Raw genomic sequence first — 21,731 nt, forward strand, 5'->3', positions numbered from 1 at the left:
GATTTGTATCCTAATTAATACAGGGTCCTGCGTGGCCTCCTCAGGCCAGTCAACCTGAGGGTTTCTTCCTTGTAATCCATATAGATATGTCTCTTAAAAATGACTTAGAGGCCTTGCTTGGCAGTAACCTTGCCTGAGGAATTCACCCAATTCACAGCCTGTCATTTGACCTGCTGTCTGTGGGGGCGTCCCATCACCCCAGAGGGCAGCCCTCTGGGCTGGAGCTATGATGGGGTGGCCTGACGTTGCAGAGGGCCCAGGAGCACAGCACAAGCCAGACCACTTGGCAAGTCCACCAAAGGGAACTAGGATTCCTCAAAATTATTGCAAGAAGCCCCAGTCAATAATTCCCAATCGCTTGGGAAAGCGGCATGATGTGGATTTCAAACATTTCTGGCCATGAAATCCTTTCCCCCGATTAATCTTCCATGGAAGCTCAATACATAAATCCCATCAAAGTAAGGCCAGTCCGGGAGAAGGGCCTGAAGCCTGGCCTCGCTACTTCCCACAGCAGCCCGGGGAGCACCTGTGGGAACCCTCAGGGTCCTGTGGAGTGCAATTTGAAAACCACCGCTCTAGGATCAAGTGCGGGGGCTGTGGCATCAGACAGACTCAAGTTCAAAAACTGGCTCCACTAACAGTCAGTGCCAAGCACTACTCTCCACTCTTGAGTGTCTGGGCCATCAGTACCCTTTCTCTCGGAGTTCATGAAAGGATTACACAAAACACATCAATGGAGAGCTCTTAGCCCAGTGCCTGGTCCACAGTAGGTGTCTGATAAGTGGGAGCTATGATGCTGACGTTGTTGGACCTTTCTAGGAAAAGGACTTGATTGTGGAGGCTGCCTCCTCAAAGCATCCCCAGCTCCATCCTAAACGTCTGCTGTTACAATGTCTCTTCTGTCTCAATTATTCATGACCGCGAGGCCTGCCAGCACTTCATTTCTGACAGCAGGGCAGCATTTACCTTGGCTGAGCTCAAGACGGTTCTGGACAGGAATTCTGGCTAAGCTGTCACCATCGGCCCATCACCTGCCTGCCAACTGGCAGGTGGAAATGCCAGGGCAGGCAACCAAGGGCATCCTGCAGGGCCTGCTGGAGAGGCCCGGCCAGCCAGGCATGCCGGGCTGGTGCTCTAGGCAGCTGGGTCCAATCCAGGAGGGGCTGACGGGATTACTGGGCTAGGGGCACCCCAGCCCCTGCTTCTACCATTCCAAGAGGCTTTACAAGGCCAACAGGGGTATTTTCTAGATCCCTGCTACTCAAAGTACGCCCCAGGGACCAGTAGCATCTGCACTACCTGGGAGCCCATTAGAAATGTAGAATCCTGGGCCTAACCCCAAACTTGCTGGATCAAAATTGCATTTGAACTAAGTTCCCTGGGGGATTCTTTTGCACAATAGTTTGTAAAGAGCTGGTCTAGAAGCACCCCCTGTCTGGACCAACATGTCATTCATTTTTTTGTCCATGAGGAGACAGTGGTTAAATGCCCAGACTCCAGAGGCAGAAAGACCTAGGTTCTTGTCCTGGCTCTGCCACTCACTAGCTGTGCAACCTTGGGTAAGCATTTCACCTCTCTGTTCCAGAACAGTATTAGAAATACCTGCCTCCTGGGGTAGTTGGGTAGATTAAATGCAAGACCACTGAATGAGGCTGGCATTCAGGAGGGGCTCATTCAACATCACCTGTTATTTTTTCCCCTTTGCTCATGTCTCCACACAATAACCTCCATCTGCCCTCTGGAAGCATTCGAGCATCAGACTGAAACAAACCCACAGAGAACACTTGTCATCAGAGAAGTGCAGAAAGCAGGTCTCACTTGGGAAGGGAAGGACCCAGGCCAGACAACGGGGCACTTGCATCAGCGCTGAGGCCCTGGGGTGAGAGCTGTGAGGGTGGCTGAGGCTGACTCAAGAAGGCCCTGGAAGTGGGGCTTAGACCGGGCATGGAAAGAGGGTGTGGACTGGCTTTCTAGACAAAGCCTTTCTTCTTGCCCCCAACACTCCATGGGAATGGAAGAATCATCTTGTCCTGGCACCTTTTCAACATGTGGGCTTTTGGAGGAATATCAGCCAACCACGATTTTGATTAACAAAAATATATATCATATAACCACAGAGAATTGGGACAACAAGGAAAAACAGAAACGAAAACAGGCCACCCCACCCCTCATCTGGTCCCATTTGGCATAATTCCTTCTCGTCGTTTCCACACATGTATCATCTCCATGGTGGTCACCCTGCTGGTCACCCAGTCGTGTGGACCCCTTCAGTCACGTTTCGTGACATCTAAAGCAGTTTTTGATGTTGAACATGGTTTTAAACCATCATTTGTAATGGCTTCATGGCTCTCAGAAGAAAACGCACAATTTTCTTAACTACTTCCCTACTGCTTGGGCATTTGAGGAGCTCCCGATTTTGATGCTCCCACGAATAATCGGTCAGTTATTGATGCGTTTCCATATCCTGGTTATTTCCCTGCTTCAAAGCCTCTGGCAGAAAACGGTGCTTCTCACACTTGAACGTGCGTGCCAATAACCTGGAAATCGGATTCGGATGCTGCAGGTCCGAGGGGCCTGAGCTTCTGCCTTCCTAGCAAGCTCCCAGGTGCCACCACTGCTGCTGGTTCCCCACCAAATGCCTATCAATAAATGAGTGGATAAACAATATGGTTTATCTGAGCGATGGACTATTATTCGGCCTCAAAAACATTACGCTAAGTGAAAGAAGCCAAGCACAAATGGTCATATAGAGTGTGATCTCATTTACATATGAAACATCTAGACTAGGTAGGTCCACAGAAACAGAACACAGATGGGTCGTTGCCAGGGGCTTCAAGGGAGGGGATAATGGAAGCAATTGCTTAAGGGGTACAGTATGTCAGTATTTCCTTTTGGGGTGATGAAAATGTTTTGGAACCAGACAGAGGTGATAGGTATACAACACTAGTGAGTGTGTTAAATACACTTCACTTTAGAGTGGTTAATTTTATGTTATGTGACTCACACTTCAGAAGAAGAAAGAAAGAAAGAAAGAAAGAAAGAAAGAAAGAAAGAAAGAAAGAAAGAAGGAAGGAAGGAAGGAAGGAAGGAAGGAAGGAAGGAAGGAAGGAAGGAAGGAAGGAAGGAAGGAAGGAAGGAAGGAAGGAAGGAAAGAGAGAGAGAGAGAGAGAAAGAAAGAAAGGAGGGAGGGAGGGAGGGAGGGAGAGAGAAAGAAAGAAAGGGAGGGAGGGAGGGAGGAAGGGAGGGAGGGAGGGAGGAGAGGAATTCATGGAAGCTGGGTAGGGGGGAAACTGGGTGGCAGGAGGGACTCTTTCCTTTCATGGGGTGAATCTATTCTATTACAGAGGAACCTCCAAATCAGAATGTTCTTAAACTTGGTTACTCCCAAATTCTGGCTCCATACCTAAACCACAGAACCAAGATTTGAAAATCCCCAAGATGGAAAAGAACCTTTGTCCAAGGCCTCCCCCTTCCAGCCTCTCAGAGAAGAAATCGTGGCACATCCCAAGGTCTCTGTCTGACTTAGCACTCCAGCTTCTCCCCTCCCTCACCCTGCCCCTCCAAAGAAATTCCCAATGTTCCAGGGCCTAAGACTGGCCTTGGTGGAAAATCTCTAGAAAAAGTGAGTTCAGACAAGAGTCCTATTCCCACTGGGATGTGATTTTAGAGTGGGCGTGAGAATAAAATCTAAGGAAATGGCTCTGACCAGGGGCCTTGGAGCTGACAGTTCACCCTGGGAGTGCAGGCTGGGTCCCTCAAGGCCTCATAACAAGACAGTCTGAATTGGAAGCAGCACTGTGGTGAGGTGGCCAGGCAGGGGTGCTGGGCAGAAGGGCTGAGCAGACGGGATAGGCAAAAGGGGTAGGTAGGGGGTCTGGGGAGGAGGCAGGGCAAAAGGAACTGGGAAGACGGGGTTGAGAAGGAAAGATGGTCAGAGGGGGGTGGGCCTGAGAAGGCCTGGTTTGGAGGCTGAGCAGAGGGGCTGACTTGAGAGAGCTGGGCCAGAGGGGACCTGGCCAGGAGGGAAGCCACAGCCAGAAGGATGTGCTGAGGAGCAATGAAGGGAGACATGGGGCAAAGGGAATGGCAGCTCTCCTTGATATGGCCCGTAGCACAGGTACAGACCAGGCTGTGATATGGATAAACGGCGGAAATGTTTTCCTATTGAAACCAAGACAATGTTCCGAAACAGGCCAATTCAAACTTGCCGAAATGTCCCCTTCCTGCAGCTCCCCTTTTGCCTAGCCCTTTGCTGCCAAGCTGTTGTCTAGATTGGGTTTCCTTCAGCTAAAGAAACCCCAGCTCTCAGAAATGTTGACCAGAGATGCAGGAGAAGCAGGCATCTCCGGGCCTCTTTGCTGGGCTCCTGCAGGGACTGAGGCTACCCACTGTCCAGATCAAGGTGAGCACAATAGCCTGGGTTGGGGGGGTGGTGTTGAGCTCTGGCTATGCCAAAGTGGGGTGATCATCAGTGTTCCCCATTGACCACTGCTCAGTGCAAAGCCTAGCAGGTTCAAGGTAAGGTAGGGAAGGGAGCACAGGCCCCTCTAAAGATTCAGGCATGAGACCGCCCAGGTCGCGGGTGTGCACACACATGTGTATAAACACTGACATTCTCTTATGTGTGGGAACCCAACACTCAGTAGAGCTGGGGTCCTCAGAGGCCACTGAATCCAACAACCCGCCCCAGGCACAACCTGTTCTCCTCAATGACCTCTTTCGAGGCCTCTGGGGATGAATAAATCCTTACTTCCTTTGTTCCTTCAAAGGAGGAGCTCCCACCATGTGCCAGGCACTGGCGACAGAGTGAAAATAGTCTCGGGTCTCATGTGCTTCAGTTCCAGCAGGAGGACAGGCAATATAAACAAATAAATAGAGAATTCAGTGTGGGCCAGGATAAGTGCTATGGAGAAAAATCATCTACTTCCTCTGCCCCAGTCGCAGCCCTGCAGCCACTGGAAGCCAGCCACATTTAGAGCCTTCTCTATGCCAGGCTAACTACCCCAAACTCCTGCAACCATTCTGCATGACTCTGGTTTCTAGATAACCATCTACAGGGAGGTTCAAGCCCCTCAGCTGTGGTTAGGCTGAGAAATACCCCACAGGATCCCCAGAGCCCCAGCCCTGGTCCCAGGGTTTCTGTGGGTTTCCACGAACACAGTTGGCTTTGCCACCTCCGTCCTTGGCAGCCACTTCTCACTCCTGACTCATCCTCAGCCCACAGGCAGTGAGGAGCCCCAAGCCTTTTCTTCCTGAGCTGCTGCTAAGCAAGCCACACCGCTCCCAGCTTATTCTGCACTTAAGTGCCAGGATTTGTACCTATCCTGGTAGTTTCGTCTGGTGGGAGTCCAACTATCATTCAGGCTGCCGAGGAGGGCTTCCGGCTCCGGACCCGACATCTGAACTGTCTCCCAGCTACTGTGGACGTCTGATCTGGAAGTCTGGCCTCCTGTCTTCTGGCAGAGCTGGGCACAGCCCCTCACACAGTCAGAGGGACCTCCCGCAAAGGTGGCCCTGCTCCTCCACGTGGAATCCTGATGTGTGTCTGCAGAGGGAGCCATGAAGCCCCAGGATAGTCAAAGTCTTGTGGTCAAGGCCAGCCATGTGGTGCCTGAGAAAGTCTCATGTTCTGGTGAGCAATCTGGTAACCGGTTTTGAAATTGGTTTCAAATGTTACATGTCAGCAGTTCCCACACCTAGATGACCATGAGAATCACATTGCCCTGGGGAGCGGGGGCGGGCTTTTAAAGAAACAAATTTCCAGGCTCCATCTGCAGAGTTTCTGAACCAGTCAGTGCAGGGTGGAGCCCAAGAATCTGGGGTTATTGAATCCATGCTGGCTCTTAATGATCCCACTGCCCTTTCTGAACGCCCACACACAAGTGCTTCCAGAAGGCCGTGTCTCTGTGGCTCTCTTCTGCAAGGTCGTCTCTGTACAGCCTGGGACATGGCCCTCTGGCCACGGTCTCTGGCCCAAAGCAAGAATCAGTTCTGTAACTGACGGCCCCACTAAGCTGGGGGACAGGGAAGGGTGAGCCTCAAGGTGTCCCCATACTCAGGGGACCTCTCCCACTGTGGCCGTCCTCCATCATCCCACCACAGCTCCTTGGTTCTGAAGGATGGAGGAGACAGGGCATGAGCGAGCGGGGGGCTTCTGCCTCAGGGCCAGGATTAGGGCGAGAGTGAGGCACTGATCTCAGGGGCAGCATGTAACGACCAACAAAGTCAGGCATCAAGACAGGGACTATTTTAATGCCCTAGTTTTTAAAAATCAAAATTAATCCAAACAAAACTATGATGACAAAATATCAAAACTTTAAATAAAGACAGGATCAGTAAGGGTGCCAAGCCACGTGCGAGCCCGAGATAAAAGGAGTAATCAGTCATAGAAAAGGCGCAGAGAAGGGGAGAGTTCAGAGCATTTGTTACCCTGCTCCCTCCCTACCGGGCTGCAGGCTGGCTGCGGGCCCTCTCCCACCCTGACTGCTACAGAGATCTCACTGCTACAGAGATCTCACTGCTACAGCTCTCCCGGCAGCTCCTCCTGCAGAGGCAGCCACAGCTCTTGCTGGGTCGGGGAGCCACCCTCCCTGCCCAGTGCAGCGGCCTTAGCTCCTCCGTGCTGTTGCTGTTGCTAAAATGCTTCACCATCCCTTGTTGTCCTCCTTCACCCGGCCCTCTCCTGTGTAAACTGTCCCCGAATTAAACAACCCCCCACTAAAATGAGGGGGGGGGATATGATGCAGAGAGCAGGAAAAAATTTTCAACACTTTAATTTTAAATATCTTTAGAAAAAGAAGATATTACGTCTATGGCACAAGAAAAGGAGCCTTTTTTAAGAAAAGAAATAATCAGAAAATAATATAGAGCTCTTGGAAATTAAAAATATAATAGCAGGGGGGAAATCTGTAACATTAAGAAAATAAGGTTAAGGAACAACCACTGAATGATCTTAAGCTGTTCTTCCACAAACGTTTTTTAAAAGATTTATTGATTTTAGAGAGAGGAAGGGGAAAAGAAAGAGAAACATCACTTTCGGGGATCAAACCTACAACCTGGGTGTATTGGATGGCACTCTAACCAACTGTGCTACCCAGCCAGAATGGAAACTCTTAAACAGAATGGCAATAAAGACAGAACTGAAAGTTTCTAAAAGTTGGGGGGAAAAATAAAGAAAAGAAAATTAGAAAATCTCCCCAAAAGTGTAACAAGACATGCAAACTAACAAATAAACAACGAAAATCGCAAAAGGGACAGACGAACAAACAGAAGAAAGAAGAAAGTTCGAGGATCATTCCCCAAGAAAGACATCAAGTCAAGGGGAATTGTGGAAAGCAGAGAATGTGGGAGGGAGACAATTATCAAAGAAATAAAAGAGGAAGGCTTTCCAGGGCTGGCGAATATAAGTCTCTAGGTTGAAACAGTCCATCAAACATCCAGCCAGAGCAGGACCCTCACTCTCGGAGGTCACAGGAAACACCCCGAAGGCCTCCGGAGGACTGGGAGAAACGGGCATATACAAAAATGGGGCACAAGAATGACGTCAAACCTCTCTACAGTGACACTGGAAGCCAGAAGACAATGGTGAGGTGCCTGCAAACTTCTGAAGGAAAATTATTTTTAATCTAGAATTCTATATTCAGCCAAACCATCGATCAAATGTGAGATAGAATAAAGGCATTTTCAGACACACGAGCTCTCAAAAGAATTTTGTCTCCCATGTAACCCTTCTCAGGAAGTTCAACGAACAAGGGGGACAAGCAGGAAAGAGAAGACACAGGGTCAAGAGAGCAGGACGCCCAACACAGGACAGAGACCAAGGGCTCCAACGAGGAAAGGGAAGTCCCAGGATGGCCGTGGGCAGGTGGGGAACAGCCAGCCCGGGATGGAGCAGGACTATAAGAGAGAAGTTTCGGGGATGGGGGAGACAGGGGAAAACAGACAGGTTTGACTACCCCGAAAATGATCATTGAGGCTGTTAAACAACAAAATTCAACAGAGTAAATTTTAAAGATCTTATTGGTTTCATTGAACTCTTCATGAATCGGGCAGCATCTCATGCAGCAGAGGGAAGGTTTCTAGCAGAGTGGATTGTTTGTGTCAAGGTCACCTTCTTTCAGGGGACAACGGGGGTCTCTCAGGCAGATGACCTCACTAGAGCTGACCAGGTTAATTCCAGACTGACTGGTTTAAGATTCCACCCCTGGGAGAGGTTGAAACTGTAATTAAGTTAGGTATTAAGTGCTGGTTTTTATGCTGTGGATTTAGCACAGGGGACTCCATCTCGGGCCTGTGGTCTCTTTTTTAATAAGGCCAATGGATGTGTAAGAATATATGTGTAAGAACGGGGCCGTGCAGGAGGCAGCCGATCAATGACTGTCTCATCATTGATGTTTCTATCTCTCTCTCCCTCTCCCTTCCTCTCTCTGAAATCAATAAAGTTATATTTTAAAATATTGAGAGAGTAAAACGACACTCGCAGGAGTATGTAAAAGGCAAATCTTCATCTACACAACAGGCAGTCGAGAGGGAATGTCTAAGCGCATTAACCAAGGGGAAGCAGAATAAGAAATGTGGAGCTGACCACCAGCAGAGCCCCTGCAGCCGTGCCTCCGAGCAAGGGCAGCCGGGAGGGGGGTGGATTCTGTGTTTTGTTTTCCAATCTTAGCATTATTTGACCTTTATGACTATCTATAAACATTTCTTTGATTTTTAAAAAAATGTTATGAAAACATAAAATACAGAAATAAATACTGAGATGCACATCCTCTTGTTTCGTTCTCTCGTTTTATACTTTTTCAGCATCTGGAGAATCCACTCCCTTTTCTCTTGGCCACAGGCCCATACACACTCACACGGACATACACACACACTCATGACAGACATAAAGAGCTCATGGTGACAGACGCACAGGAAGATGTACATAATCCCCCAAGCCCCCCAGACACGCTTGCTAACACACTCTTGCTGACATGCACACATGAACATAGATTCACCCACACACATGCAGAGGCCCCCAGAAAGCCAGCGGGAGGACGGCCCTTCCTCCTGGCCTTGATTTCCCCAGACCTCCCTGCACCCCCACCCCCAGGACTGCCCCAGGCAGAGGAGGGTCTCTCCTGGGGCTTCAACCCATTGCTTCTTTTACTCAGAGTTCCCTGCCATGAGGCTGAGCAGCCTGGGCCTCTGCAGCCATGAACCCTTTGGGGACACTCAGTCTGTAGATGGCACAGAAATGAGGTGGGGGAGGGGCCAGAGCTGGCAGCTGGATGTGACTAAGAATGCCACCTTCATTCAGTTTTTAGTGGAGGCCCTAAACAGTGGAAGAGTCCAGTGTCGGGAACCCTGTGGACATGTTGTGCATCCTTGAGCACATTGCTTTATTTCTCTGGGTCCACAAGGAGGTAGGCAGCCTATGAAACTCTTGAGATGCCAAAATTTCATGACCCGGGCTGGGCCCTGCTTCCATCCCCTCTAGAACCCTGTCTTCACAGGGACCTCCAGGGCCAACACCAAAGGTTATGTGATTGCGTGCCTGACAAGTGTACATGAGCACCTGGTGGGCCCCCCACCGCCACTTCCCTCCCCCTCCATGCTCCTCCAGCACTCACCACCACCCTGGTCCTGTTATCCGGCAGTGTGTCAATGGCCAGGGTGCCCCCACCCAGGTCCTGGCTCAGCTGGGTCCTGTCGGGCTCCGACACCTTCCCAGGGCTCTCTCGGGCTCTCCGATTCCAGCCCTGCATGGTTTCCTTGGTGGCCCATCCAGAGCCTCGGCCTGCATCCTGACCTGGGAGAAGGGGACAGAAAGCTGAGCCCTGGGAGTCCAGAGTGAAGGTCCGGGAGGGGAATCAGCCCACTTACTCTGCAGAAGCCCCACCCCATGCCATCATTGCCTTTGGGGACACTGACTACTGGGGCAGGAAACACCCCACAGGCACCGAGAGACATGTACCCAGCTCCACTCCACGCACTTTGCACATAGGACACTTTTGGCCCTCACCCCAGCCCCCCACAGTAGGTAGGATGCTCTCCATTTCACAGACAGGAATCAGTGGCTCACAGAGGTTAAAGAAGGTTACATGGCAGGTTAGGGATGGAGATAAGTTTCAAACCCAGGTAGACCTGCCTCCAACGCAGTTATTATTCTTAACCTCAGCTGCACACTGGAATCATCTGGGGAGCTTTAACAATTCCTGATGCCTGGGACCCACCCCAGAAACTCTGGGGTAGTGTAGTCTGTGGTGCAGCCTGAGCATTAGGATTCTTACATGATCCCCAGGGAGCTATTAAGAAGCCTTGGGCCAGCCAGTGTGGCTCAGTGGTTGAGCGTCAACTTATACACCAGGAGGTTACAGTTAGATTCCTGGTCAGGGCACATGCTGGGTTGTGGGCTCGATCCCCAGCTGGGGGCAGGCAGGAGGCAGCTGCTGGATGTTGATGCATTGATGTTGCTATCTCTCCCTTTCCCTTCCTCTTTCTCTAAAAAAAATCAATAAAAACATATAAAAAAAAAAAAAAAAGAAGCAGCCCTGGAATTAACACTGCAGAAAAGGGTGAGAACCACTGTTCTGGAACCTTCCAAACCAGTTCCTTATTTCTCTGCTAGCAATGGTACATAATCTTACCTTCCAGGGGACTCTAGGTACCAGAAGCCAGAGAGCAGAGTTCTTTTAGTTCAGGGCTTCTCAACCTTGGTACTATTGACATTTTGGACTGGATGACTCTTTGTTGGGGGGCACGTGGTTTCTGAGCATTGTAACATGTCTACCAGCATCCCTGGCCTCTACTCACTAGATGCCACTTCCTCCCAGGTGTGACAGTCGAAGATGTCTCCATAGTGGGGCCACTGTATAATCCTATCACTACCTTCCAACACCTCGGGCGGTCACTTTCCCCATAAAATAAGGAGCTTAGACACCATCAAGGATGGCAAATAGCTTTCATCTTAAAACCCATCTCCTATCAGTTAGTGACAGCCAGGAGCACTCTAATTAAAAAGAACTCTGAGACTCCATTTGTGTTTAGCAGGCAAGATTGTTATGATCAATTAGCAATGTCTGCCACGGCACAGGGTTGGAAAGCGGTGGCACCCAGGCCATTTCGCAGCCATTCCTAGACTCAGTTCCCTCATTAAATTTATTCTAAATGGCACAGAAACCATGCTTGTCCATTTCAGAAAGATGTATGCCCTCAAAGACATGTCTTATATTGTCACTTCAATTTCCACCCCTACTAGGGATATGTCTATGGGACACAGGCTACCAGACACGTGGATCCGATAGTCCCTGCGATCTTTATGAATTTCAGGCCTACCCTGTGTCAGATGCCCTCTCAACCTCCGCCTGTCCCCACCCACTCCCCAGAGCTCCTGGATATAGCCCTCTTTCCTAGAGCATCCACCAGTCTTGTAACTATGTGCTTGTCTCCCTGGTGCCCCCAGGACTCTCCCACCTTCTGCAAATGTGTATCCTCAGTGCCTAGCAAACAGTAGGTGCTCAATCACTGCATAATTGAGCACACGATACTGGAGGTAACTTGGGAGCCAGCAAGCACAGAGGTTGAGACAAGGTTTGGCCAGGACCAAGCCTGGGGCTGGGGCCAGGACTCTTTGCTGTGAGGCTCTGGTTTGTCATTAGACATTTTATCCAATTAAGTCATTCTTGGCTGCTGGCGCCTGCTGGACCCTTGCCGGCCCCTCTCACTTCTCTGCCCCTAATCGCAACCAGATGCTCTGGAGAAGATGGGAAAAGGGTCGGTCTCCGGACCCCTTCCCCAAAATGCCCACTGGCTGAGATGGACTGAGCCCAGTGCTGGGAAGACAGCCTGCCCTTGGTACATACCCCAAGCCAGGGCCGCCTTGCCCTTCTTGGGTGAGGCCCACAGCTGCCTCTGGAAATAGGATTGTTTGTGCTGGGCTGGGCTGCCCGGCTCTCCAGGTCCTCCTGCAAGCAGCCCTCGGGCCTGGGCAGGAGCCAGGACAGGAAAGGAGCATGTGCAGAGCAAGTGGAGGAGCTCGGCCAGCCTGGATAGGGATGCTGGGATCTGCGGGCATCACAGTCCTACAACTGAGACAGGAGGGTGCCTGGATGGTGGGGCCCAAGGCCTGGGGAGAGGGCAGGGAGGTGGTGCCCAGCTAGAGGTGGGTTGGAGGGGACACACTTGTACCCACAAGCTGTTCGGCTTTGGACCCATCAGTTTACTTTGCTAAGCCTCAGTTTCCTCATCACTAAAATGGGAACAATAATCATGTCTATGGCACAGGCTGCTATGAGCCTCAAATAAGAAACAGAAATGAGAAGGCTTTATAATAGAGGGCTCAGGACCAGGGTCAGAGGCAGAGTCCCTGAAGAAGGGTAGGGCAAAGGATAGAGAGGAGTCTGCCCCACCCTGGCCTAGTCCTGAATCCTGCCTTCCCAAACCACACACTCTGTCTCCCTGCCACCCTCCCCCTCCCAGCTGGCTAGGACAGGACATCACCCCATCAGCCCGTGGAGGGAGCCAACACAGCTGGTTGCTCACGTGTGTGTGTGCAAGGGCCCACGTGCCTGTGCATACACACGTGTGCGAGTACATACAGACTCGCCTGAAGGCCCCAGCCTCCTCCCTGCGTGCTCATGCCTGTGTTACACACCTATCCAAACCTTGCTGCTCCCTGCCTCTGCATGTGAGTGAGGGCAAGAAGCTTCCAGAACACACTGTTCATTAATTCAGCCACTCATTCACCATGGCCCTGAGTAGCATACGGTCTAGTGGGATGTCACAGTAGTAACAGTAATAATGAAAATGACAGCTAACTTCTAGAGAACTGCTACTCTGTGCCAGCACTAAGTGCTTTAAACACATTAACTCATTTAATCCCACAATAACCCCATGAGGTAGGTGCCAGTTTTAGATCCGTTTTGCAAATTGGGGAACCGAGACACAGCGATGTTAAGGAATGTCAACATGGTCACACAACCAGTCCATGGCAGAATATGCACTCAGGCAGGCTGGCTCCAGCTCCAGGGTCTGCTCAGACCACAGAAAGTGCAGCAAGGTGTGACCAGCAACCCCAAGCTGTTTCCTAAGGTGCAGGGGCAGCCCCAGGGCAGGACTGGCATGTGGGCTGGGCTCCTGGATGCCCTGCTCTGAGAACCACTGGACCTGAACCTGGGAGCTGCTCTGGGAGACTGTCCCCTGTCTTGGAGGGGGAAACCTAGTGGCAGTGCCCCAACCCCTTTAACATGCCACTGGCCTGCTCCAAGGCATGAAGCAATGGGCTGATTTCAGGAGGCCAGGTCGTGCCACCGCAGTGCCTGGTCCAAGCCACCCTCATCTCAGCATCACCGAAGCTTGCCATCCCAGCCCCACGGCCACCACTCAGTCCAGTAGCTACTTCAGCCTTCACTTTTAATATCCTTCAGCTGCTCTCCCACATGCCCACCAGAGCATCTAGGAGACAAACTTGATTCCAACTTTCCCATGTGTCCCACTCGCCACAGCCCTCCCGCTGAAGACTCAGCAACTAGCACCTCTACCCGGCGTTCGAGGCCCCTTTTGACTGGATTCCTGCCCTCTCCTCCAGCCTGTGTCTCCCCACAGCCCTCTCCAGGGCCCAGCCCTGCTCTCTCTGGCCACAAGGCTTCACGCATGCAGTTTCTGAGCCAGGATCACTCTGCTCCATAAATAAACCCTTCTCTCGATGAGCTCTAGCTCACCCTTAAGCATCACGAGATGTCACTTCTTCCCAGCGCATCCCCTGACGTCTCTCCCAGTCGCCCCAAATGCGCCACCCCAGCCCTGATCCCAACGTATTGCTGCTGCCTTTGCCTCTGTAGGCTCCAGGTGCCTGACAGAGAAAATACTCAGCAAGGTCACAAGGATGATGGACTGGAGGAGGGAGGGAGGGAGGGAGGGAGGGAGGGAGGGAGGGAGGGAGGGAGGGAGGGAGGGAGGGAGGATCTTTAAATGCCCTGAGTACCAGTGATCCACAGGGCTGATAGACCCGCCCCTTGGGGCACTGCCCCATTGGAAGCCCTCACTGTAATGTTGTAGCAACAAGGGAGCACAGGTTTAGAATCAGACAAGCTCGAGAATGAAGCCTGAGTCTACTACTTACTGACTGTAACACTGGACAAATTGCAAAATCTCTCTCAGCTTCAGTTTCCTCATCTGCAAAATGGGGATGATAAAACCTACACTTGGTAGGACATTTGAGTCTTTAACAAAATAACACACACAAAACACCCAGCCTTCCCTGGGTTTCACAAGAGGACCGACTTTCCGAGGGGCTTGGGAAAGGCTCTAGGTCCTGACTGAAATCCTGCCTCCTAGTTACAAAGCCCCCACCTCCCTCTCTCCCCTCCTGCTGGCAGGCACGCAGGTCCCACTGAGGACCCTCATCTGGGGAGAGGGAAGGAGGTACAGGAATTGGCAGGAAAGGACCACCAAGTAGCTCCAAAGGAGAGAGAGAGAGGGGAGGGGAGGGGAGGGGAGGGGAGGGGAGGGGAGGGGAGGGGAGGGGAGGGGAGGGGAGGGGAGGGGAGGGGAGGGGAGGAGAGGAGAGGAGAGGAGAGGAGAGGAGAGGAGAGGAGAGGAGAGGAGAGGAGAGGAGAGGAGAGGAGAGGAGAGGAGAGGAGAGGAGAGGAGAGGAGAGGAGAGGAGAGGAGAGGAGAGGAGAGGAGAGGAGAGGAGAGGAGAGGAGAGGAGAGGAGAGGAGAGTTTGGTTTCCTGTGAGTTCTCTCGAAGGAAGGTTCTGGTGTCTGTGACCACCTCTGAGTCACTCACTCATTCAATATACATTTACTGAGACTCTGCTGGGGTGACAATGGTGATCAGGCATACACGACCCCTATGACTATGAAGATTCCAGTTGGATAAAACATACAAGATTAATAATATGGCAAATAAGACAATGGAAGATGGTGATATGTGCTATGAAGAAAAGGGTATTGTTACTCTGGACAAAGCCATTAGGGTGGGGCTCTCTGAGGAGGTGGCCCTTGAGCTGAGACCTGGGTGAGAAGCCAGTTACCTGAAGGCTGGAAGGGAGGCAGCCTGAGTGTGTTGAGGGATGGACCAGGGAGGGGGAGGCAGGTGTGAGGGTGGGGAGAGGCTATCTGATGACCACGTTAAGAAGTTTGGATTTTAGTCTTAGTTTGTTTGGAAATTCCTAGTGGCAAGGAGGAGGCTGGAAGCAGAATCATGGCTAAAGGGGCCCTAAACAATCTGGTCTAAATCCCATTTTATAGAAGGGTTGAAACCATGGCTCAGAGAAAGGAAGAAGTTGCGGGGTCACCAGGGGTTGGTGCTGGGCCTGGTCTCCTGACTCCCAGGCCAGGACACCAACTCTAGCTGCCTCTTCCTTGCACGTCTGTTTTAGACACCTCTGGTTCTACCTGGGCCAGACCCTCAATGTCCACTGCTCCCGCTGGGCCTCCCAAGGCCATCTTCCTGTCTGTCCATCTGTCTGTCTGTCTGTCAGCCTCTCCTGGCCTCTCCCTCTGCCCCTCCTCTTCTTCCTCCTGCTCCCATTCTAATGGATAAAACTTCAAGGCTCCACCAAGCTTGCCAGTCCATCAGGAGGGAGAGATGTTTGGATTTAGATATGAACAAAACCAACTCCATCTCTGTGTCCTAGAGAATTAAGTTTCATGCTATAAAATCTGACCAACTTCCTTGTCTTTAGCAAGCATTTTCCACTTTCTAGTGCATGATTATCTTTCTTCCATACCACCTGGCGATACTGCGTCCTTTGTCCCTTGGTCCTGTCAGTCATTAGGGTCCACGTTGTGCTATTAAAGTACTGCAACAAGGGTCTGTTAGCAGAGAATAATTTGTTCAAACTGCTGGGCCGTCTGTCCACTTAGACCTAATCTTCCCGTAAGTAAATTATCGTATAATAAATTCTCTTATATTCTATGAAGTTGCCAGCCTTGTCTTCCAGTCTGAAGACACCTTCTTGTTACTACAGTAGCCAGTACACCTTGGACAGGAGATCTCAGCTCCCTGCTGAGCCATCCGCCCACCCAGCCCAGACAGCTGGGGAGCCTTAGCGCTGAATGGCAGAAGCCCTTCAGTTCCCATCAGAGCTGAGCTGTCCCTCCCTAGTGGCCCTCCCCCAGAATGCCCTCCCCCCACACCTATCCTCCCCCAAAGATATCCCCGCATCCATTTAGCCCCTCTGTGCAATCCAGCCTGGCCTTGTGAAAAAAATCACTAAACAGAGTCAATAACTACCCCCTCCGGCTTCCTAGAGCTTCCTGAGGTCTCACCCATCTCTCCTGCTGCAGAGAAAATCCACTTTCCCTGGCTGAATCTCTGTCAAAGCCAAGAAGACAGAGTGTCCTCTACTTAGAGACGTGACTCAAGTCTCTGCCTGCCCTGCTCTTGCTGGCCGCCCAGGTGTCTGTTACCTCAACCCAGCTCTGAAGAGGCGGCCTTCAGCCAGGCCTGGGTCTGGCCACCATCCCCCAGCACATCCCTCTTACATCCCAACTCCCCTTTCCCAACTCTCTCCATGGTTCTTCTAGTCCTGTAGAGGTTCAGAGCCCTCCCTCATCAACCCTGTCACATCCTGAGCTCAGAAGATCCCGCCAGGTCGGGGAGACAAATTGGCCTGTCCAGCCCTAACCGGTTTGGCTCAGTGTCCCAGGTTTGATTCTGGCCAAGGGCACGTACCTCGGTCGCAGGCTCGATCCCCAGCTCAGGGGTGCATGAGGGAGGCAAACGATGGAGGCACATCGATGTCTCTCTCCCCCCGCCCCCTTCACTCTCTCTGAAAAGCAATGGAAACAAATATCCTCAGGTGAGGATTAAAAAGTTGACCTATCCAGCCTCTTCCTTTTTATATTGGGTTTGTTTTCTTTCAATTATCAATCACCCGTACATATCATAACAAATCAAAAAAGGGAAGACAATCATAAAAAAAGAAAAAAGATCTCTCATAATCCCACCACCAAGAGTCAAAGATTTTGCCCACAACCTCACTATATAAGGAGTCAATAAGCCCAGAGAAGGAAAATAACTTGCTCAAGGTCACACAGCAAGTGAGATGCTGGGAACAGAAGCCAAGTCTCTGGCCACTCTCTGTGTGGTCTCCCTGAAATCTGGTGGCTCTGCACCATCAGCCTCTTGCCACATCAGCTTCCACTGCTCTCTGCCCACATCTCCACCACCAGCACCCTTCCCTACCCTCCTTCTCAACAGGGACCCAGGCCTTTATCAGCTACATACAGGGACCATTAAAGACAAGAATGTGTCACTGACACTGTGCTTGATGCTAGCATACCCCTTGAGAAGCAGCAACCCAACTACAACAGTCCCCTTCCCCCCCCCCCCCACACACACACTGCTCTGTCCCATCTGGGGGACACCGATGTCAGTGAGGCATAGAGCTCTATCTTGCTAATTCTGTCAAGAGGCTTGACTGCAAATTACCCAGCTCCCTAACCCCACAGAAGGTCTGGGTGCATGAGGAGAATGTAAAATTACCTGTTGAAAGATGGTTCTTTTCTAACATGAGAGATTCATGGTAGATCTCAGAAAGGACTTCCAGGTGAGAGAGATGGTTGTGGGACAGTGGTGTAGGGGAAGAGGAGTGTGCAGACAGGAGCCCTCACCCCCACCCCCAATCTAGAGCCAGAGCAGCTGAAGGCCAAAGGCCAAAGGCCACAGGACAGAGCAGAGCAGGAGTGACAGGGGGACCCCAGAGACTGGAGGACAGAAGAGCAGCAAGTTGTTTCTTCCTGGGCCCAGGATTGCTCTCCAGGTACCAGACAGAGAGAGGAAGGCGTCAGTCCCAGGCCACCACTGCCCTTCCTCTCGGAGAGATGCTGGGTCTCCACCATCCCCCTGGCTGCTCCCACCCAGCCCCCAAATCTGCTCAGACCCAACGTGGGTGAGCTTGGGAGTGGGGGTAGGGAAGAGAAACAGGAGGCAAAGCTTGGCAGGCTCCCCATCTCAGAATCAGCCTTGCCCAGAGGGGCCAGGGGTCCCTAGGGCCTCCCACCGTCCCCTTGGGACCACAGCCCACTGCCTTATGGCGCCCCCTCCACAGGGGTACCCCTAGTGTCCTTCCAGGAAGGCAATTTTTGATGACTCCACCCTCACTCGCACGCCCTATGTGTTTAGGAAAGTGGGGTCCCTGTCCACCTGCCACAGCCCACAGGGCTCCTGGCCTCCCTCGGACAGTACCCCCCCACCCCCCCACCCCCGGACACCAGCAGCCGGTCGGTACCTGCGGGTGCCCACGCCGGCATGCCCGTCCCCCTGCCCGCCCCCGGCCCACCCGGCCAACTCGGGGCAGCCCTACCTGCTGCGGGCTGGGGGCCCAGCGCCGGGGCCGCCTCCCTGAGCACCAGCACCAGCAGCCAGAGCTCTCCCCGCATGGTGGGCGCCAGGACCGCCCCCGGCCCGCTGCTGCGGAGGGAGGAAGCCCCGGCTCGGCCGCGCGGTCCCGGAGGCCAGCGGGCGGAGGGGTGGGTGGCGAGGCGGCGGCGGCGGCGGAGCGCGGGGACCGACGAGGCGGCGGGAGCGGCGAGCGCGAGCGGGCGGGGAGCGAGCCGAGCGGCGGCGGCCGGGCGCGGGGAGCGGGGACCGCGAGGGGGCGGGGCGGGGGGCGCGGCGCCTGCGGAGCTCTCCCAGTTTCCCAGGCCCTTGCAGAGCTCCCGCAGCCGCTCCCAGGACCCGGGGGGAGGGGGCGGGGCGGGGTAGGCGGACCCGCGGGAGACCCTGGGACTGAGAGAGCCCCCGAAGGGCATCAGCTGCCCGCCCCCAACACCGCACCTTAGTTCCTGCCTCCCTTCCCTCCCTCCATTCCCCTGGGGAGAGCAGCAGAGAGAAGATTCGGGGGACCAGACCCCAGGAAGGGACTGGCACCCTTTCCTCGGGTCCTGGGCCCCTGCCATCCCCCCCCCACCCCCACCCCCCACCCCCCAGCTCCACCAGGTTTCCCGACTTTCCGGGCTGTTCGTCGGAGTTCTGTGGATGCCCATCCCCATCCCGGGAATCACCCCTTGCAGCAAAGACCCCCAGCTCCACTCCCCAGCTGATGCATGAATTCCACCCCTCTCCCAGGGCTCCTCTCCACTTTACCACGCAAAACCCCATTTCCGGCACCATGTTGCCCCCCAGCCCTGCAAACTTAGGGGTGGAGGGGGCCGGGCTCACCCTTGCTTTGAAATAGATTGGACCTCTCCCCACCCCCAGAAGGTAACCCAGGCCACCCCTCTATGGGGACCCCAGGCCTGCTCAGGGCCCGACCCTGTCAATCTTCAAAGCCAGCCCCAGAACAGGAAGACGGTTCACCCCCTTGCCACAGGCTCTGGGGATAGATTTTTTTTTTTTCCCTTCCAGAACAGAATAAAAATACCCGCAATTTAGGAGATTTAATAGACGGCAGGGAATCAGGTCAGGACTCGGAGGTGCCTCTTCCCTCCCCTGACCTACTTCGTGCGACAGCAAGGAGCTGGAGCGCTGGAGGTTGGGAGAGTGAATGGGGGGGGAGGGGGCTCCCACTGGTCTGGGAACTAGGAACTGCACAATCGCGAAGAGCTGTATAGAAACTGAGCGTCATGGGGGGGAATTCCCCAGGAGAAGTGACATGAGAGGGGACCAGAGAAGGAACAGTGCGAGCTGGAGTGAAAAAAGAACTAAAGACTATAATTTCTCAGAATCCCAGTTCCTCCTTCCTCAGGACCCAGGGTCCCAGCAACGAACTCCTCCAGTCCTAAACCCTTTATTCCCTTTCGGAGGAACGAGGCAAGCCTGTCCGTAAATTCTAATCTAATTTAAATCCCGACTTTGCAGACTCTCAAATAGGATTAAATAGGCTGCCACTTTCAGATGCGGCTTCATGCTGCCCTCTAGTGACCATGTGACGACCCGCAACGCGCGTGTTTTGCGGTTTCCCTCCCTCACTTTCCCGGAACTGCCCAGATGCCGTCCGCAAACTCGGGCTCTGGCCCAACTGGTCCACATCTGACCTCGCCCCTACCGTCTGAGAGGTCAAGGTGAGAGGTCCCAGGACGGGATTGCAGCTCCGGCCGGGCCTCTTTGGACATACCCCAGTTCAGGGTGCCCCGCAGTCTGTTTTATAAAGTCTTCTACAAGGGCTCAGGCTGAGACAGCAACTTACAAATAATTAGAAGCAAATGGCGTGTCCATTTTTGAAAACGTTAGCCTCTAGAACTTGCGTGTACATCAGAATCACCTGGAGGGCTAATTAAAAATCAGATTTCTGGGCACCATCCCGAAGTTTCTGATTCAGTAGTTTTAGGATGAGGGCGAGAACCTGCATTACTAACACATCCCCGGGTTGTGGTGCTAGTCCCGGGACCATATTTGTAGAGCCACTGCTGTGAACTAGTTAAATTCTCTCACCGCTTCTCGTCTGCCTAAAAGAGAGGTAAGGAAGAAAAAGTCAATATAAAACTGTGGAAGAAAAAGGGTAACGCGTTGAGAAAAATAGCTGTTCGAGGCACTGAGTTTGGTGCCTTAAAATGAGGCGACAGGGGGCACCCGGATTTGAACCGGGGACCTCTTGATCTGCAGTCAAATGCTCTACCACTGAGCTATACCCCCTCTGCTGGCAGGAGCGCGGCAAAAGGCATCTTAACGCTGCTTCTACACAGGCGCCGCCAGGAGCGGTGAAGCACGGTCCGAGGTTTACAGCAGTGGGAAGGATATAAGTTTCAAGCAATTACACATCTGAATACAGGGTTTGTTTTCTGAAGCACTAAGTTAAAGACTTCTGACGGTGTAAGAAAAGGCAATATGGGTATGCGGGAGGGTGAGTTCCTGGAGATCTCTCGAGATCCCTCACTTCCGGGCGTTCCTTTGGGCCGGGGTCCCCATCTTTTGCCCTGCTATAGGCCCCTTACTCCCGCTCAGCGCCCCTCTCTCCTTCCTACACTGTTACGCCGACTTCTCCGGGCCTTCCTTCCCCAGCCCAAGCCTCGCCCTTAGAAACTCAGCCTCCCTCCCAGAGAACTGCCCTCGGGTCACTGGCCAGGCGACCTGGAAGTGCGACCACCTGCCCCCTACCTAGGGGCGCGGGCCGTCTGTACCGCCCACAAGGATAAACCCGAAGGTCAAAGCCCTCTCTCGCAGCGCATTCCACTCTTAGACACGCTCACAGTTCACAGGGACAACCCCAAGGTCCAAGCCCTCCCTCGCAGTGCATTCCACCCTCACAACACGCACGCAAGTGGCAGGGCTTGGCCTCCATCCTCACCGACTGCAAAAGAGGTTGGCAGGGCCCGAGGCCGCCTCTCCTGTCACCTGTGGGAGAGCGCGGAGAGGAGAGGTGGAGCTCAAGGCTAAGAAAATTGGAAAAGTCTGGGTATGGAGAGGGGGCACCCGGATTTGAACCGGGGACCTCTTGATCTGCAGTCAAATGCTCTACCACTGAGCTATACCCCCACCTGGGAAACACTTTCTTGTTACAGTAAGTTTCTGTGGAATAAGGAAACGGTATCAACTTGTGTTTTTATCTGAGGGTTGTGCCAGAATAACCTAATGGAAAAAGAAAAAGCAGAATCTGAATAGGGACTGCTAGAATTCCTGGATTCTTCTTTCACAATCACTCCTCAGGAAAACCACAGGGTTAAAGAATCCTGGGCCCCCTGTATCTGTGACCAGGCTCTCGCCAAGATATCCACTGCATGACTTGGCAAGAAGAGAGAGACCAAGTGACCCCAAGACCATGCCAGGTCTTCTGGGGTAATAGCATTGCTCCCTGTATACAG

At 52.7% G+C, this 21,731-nt stretch overlaps 1 protein-coding gene across 1 annotated transcript in view; it reads right to left on the minus strand.

The window, feature by feature from the left end:
- The window catches only part of PLXDC1 (plexin domain containing 1), a 58,415-nt gene extending 39,830 nt beyond the window's left edge, over nucleotides 1–18,585 (minus strand). Inside the window, exons 1-2 of the mRNA XM_081160961.1 lie at nucleotides 18,296–18,585; nucleotides 9,612–9,790 (exon numbers count right to left, since the gene is read on the minus strand). Of these exons, the coding sequence (XP_081017087.1) occupies nucleotides 9,612–9,790; nucleotides 18,296–18,371 (255 nt within the window). The 5' untranslated portion in view covers nucleotides 18,372–18,585. The remainder of the gene's footprint in view (nucleotides 1–9,611; nucleotides 9,791–18,295) is intronic.
- Between the last annotated feature and the right edge of the window lie 3,146 nt (nucleotides 18,586–21,731).

The sequence above is a fragment of the Miniopterus schreibersii genome, assembly GCF_964146895.1.
Source record: "Miniopterus schreibersii genome assembly, chromosome: 16".
Classification (NCBI taxonomy): domain Eukaryota; kingdom Metazoa; phylum Chordata; class Mammalia; order Chiroptera; family Miniopteridae; genus Miniopterus; species Miniopterus schreibersii.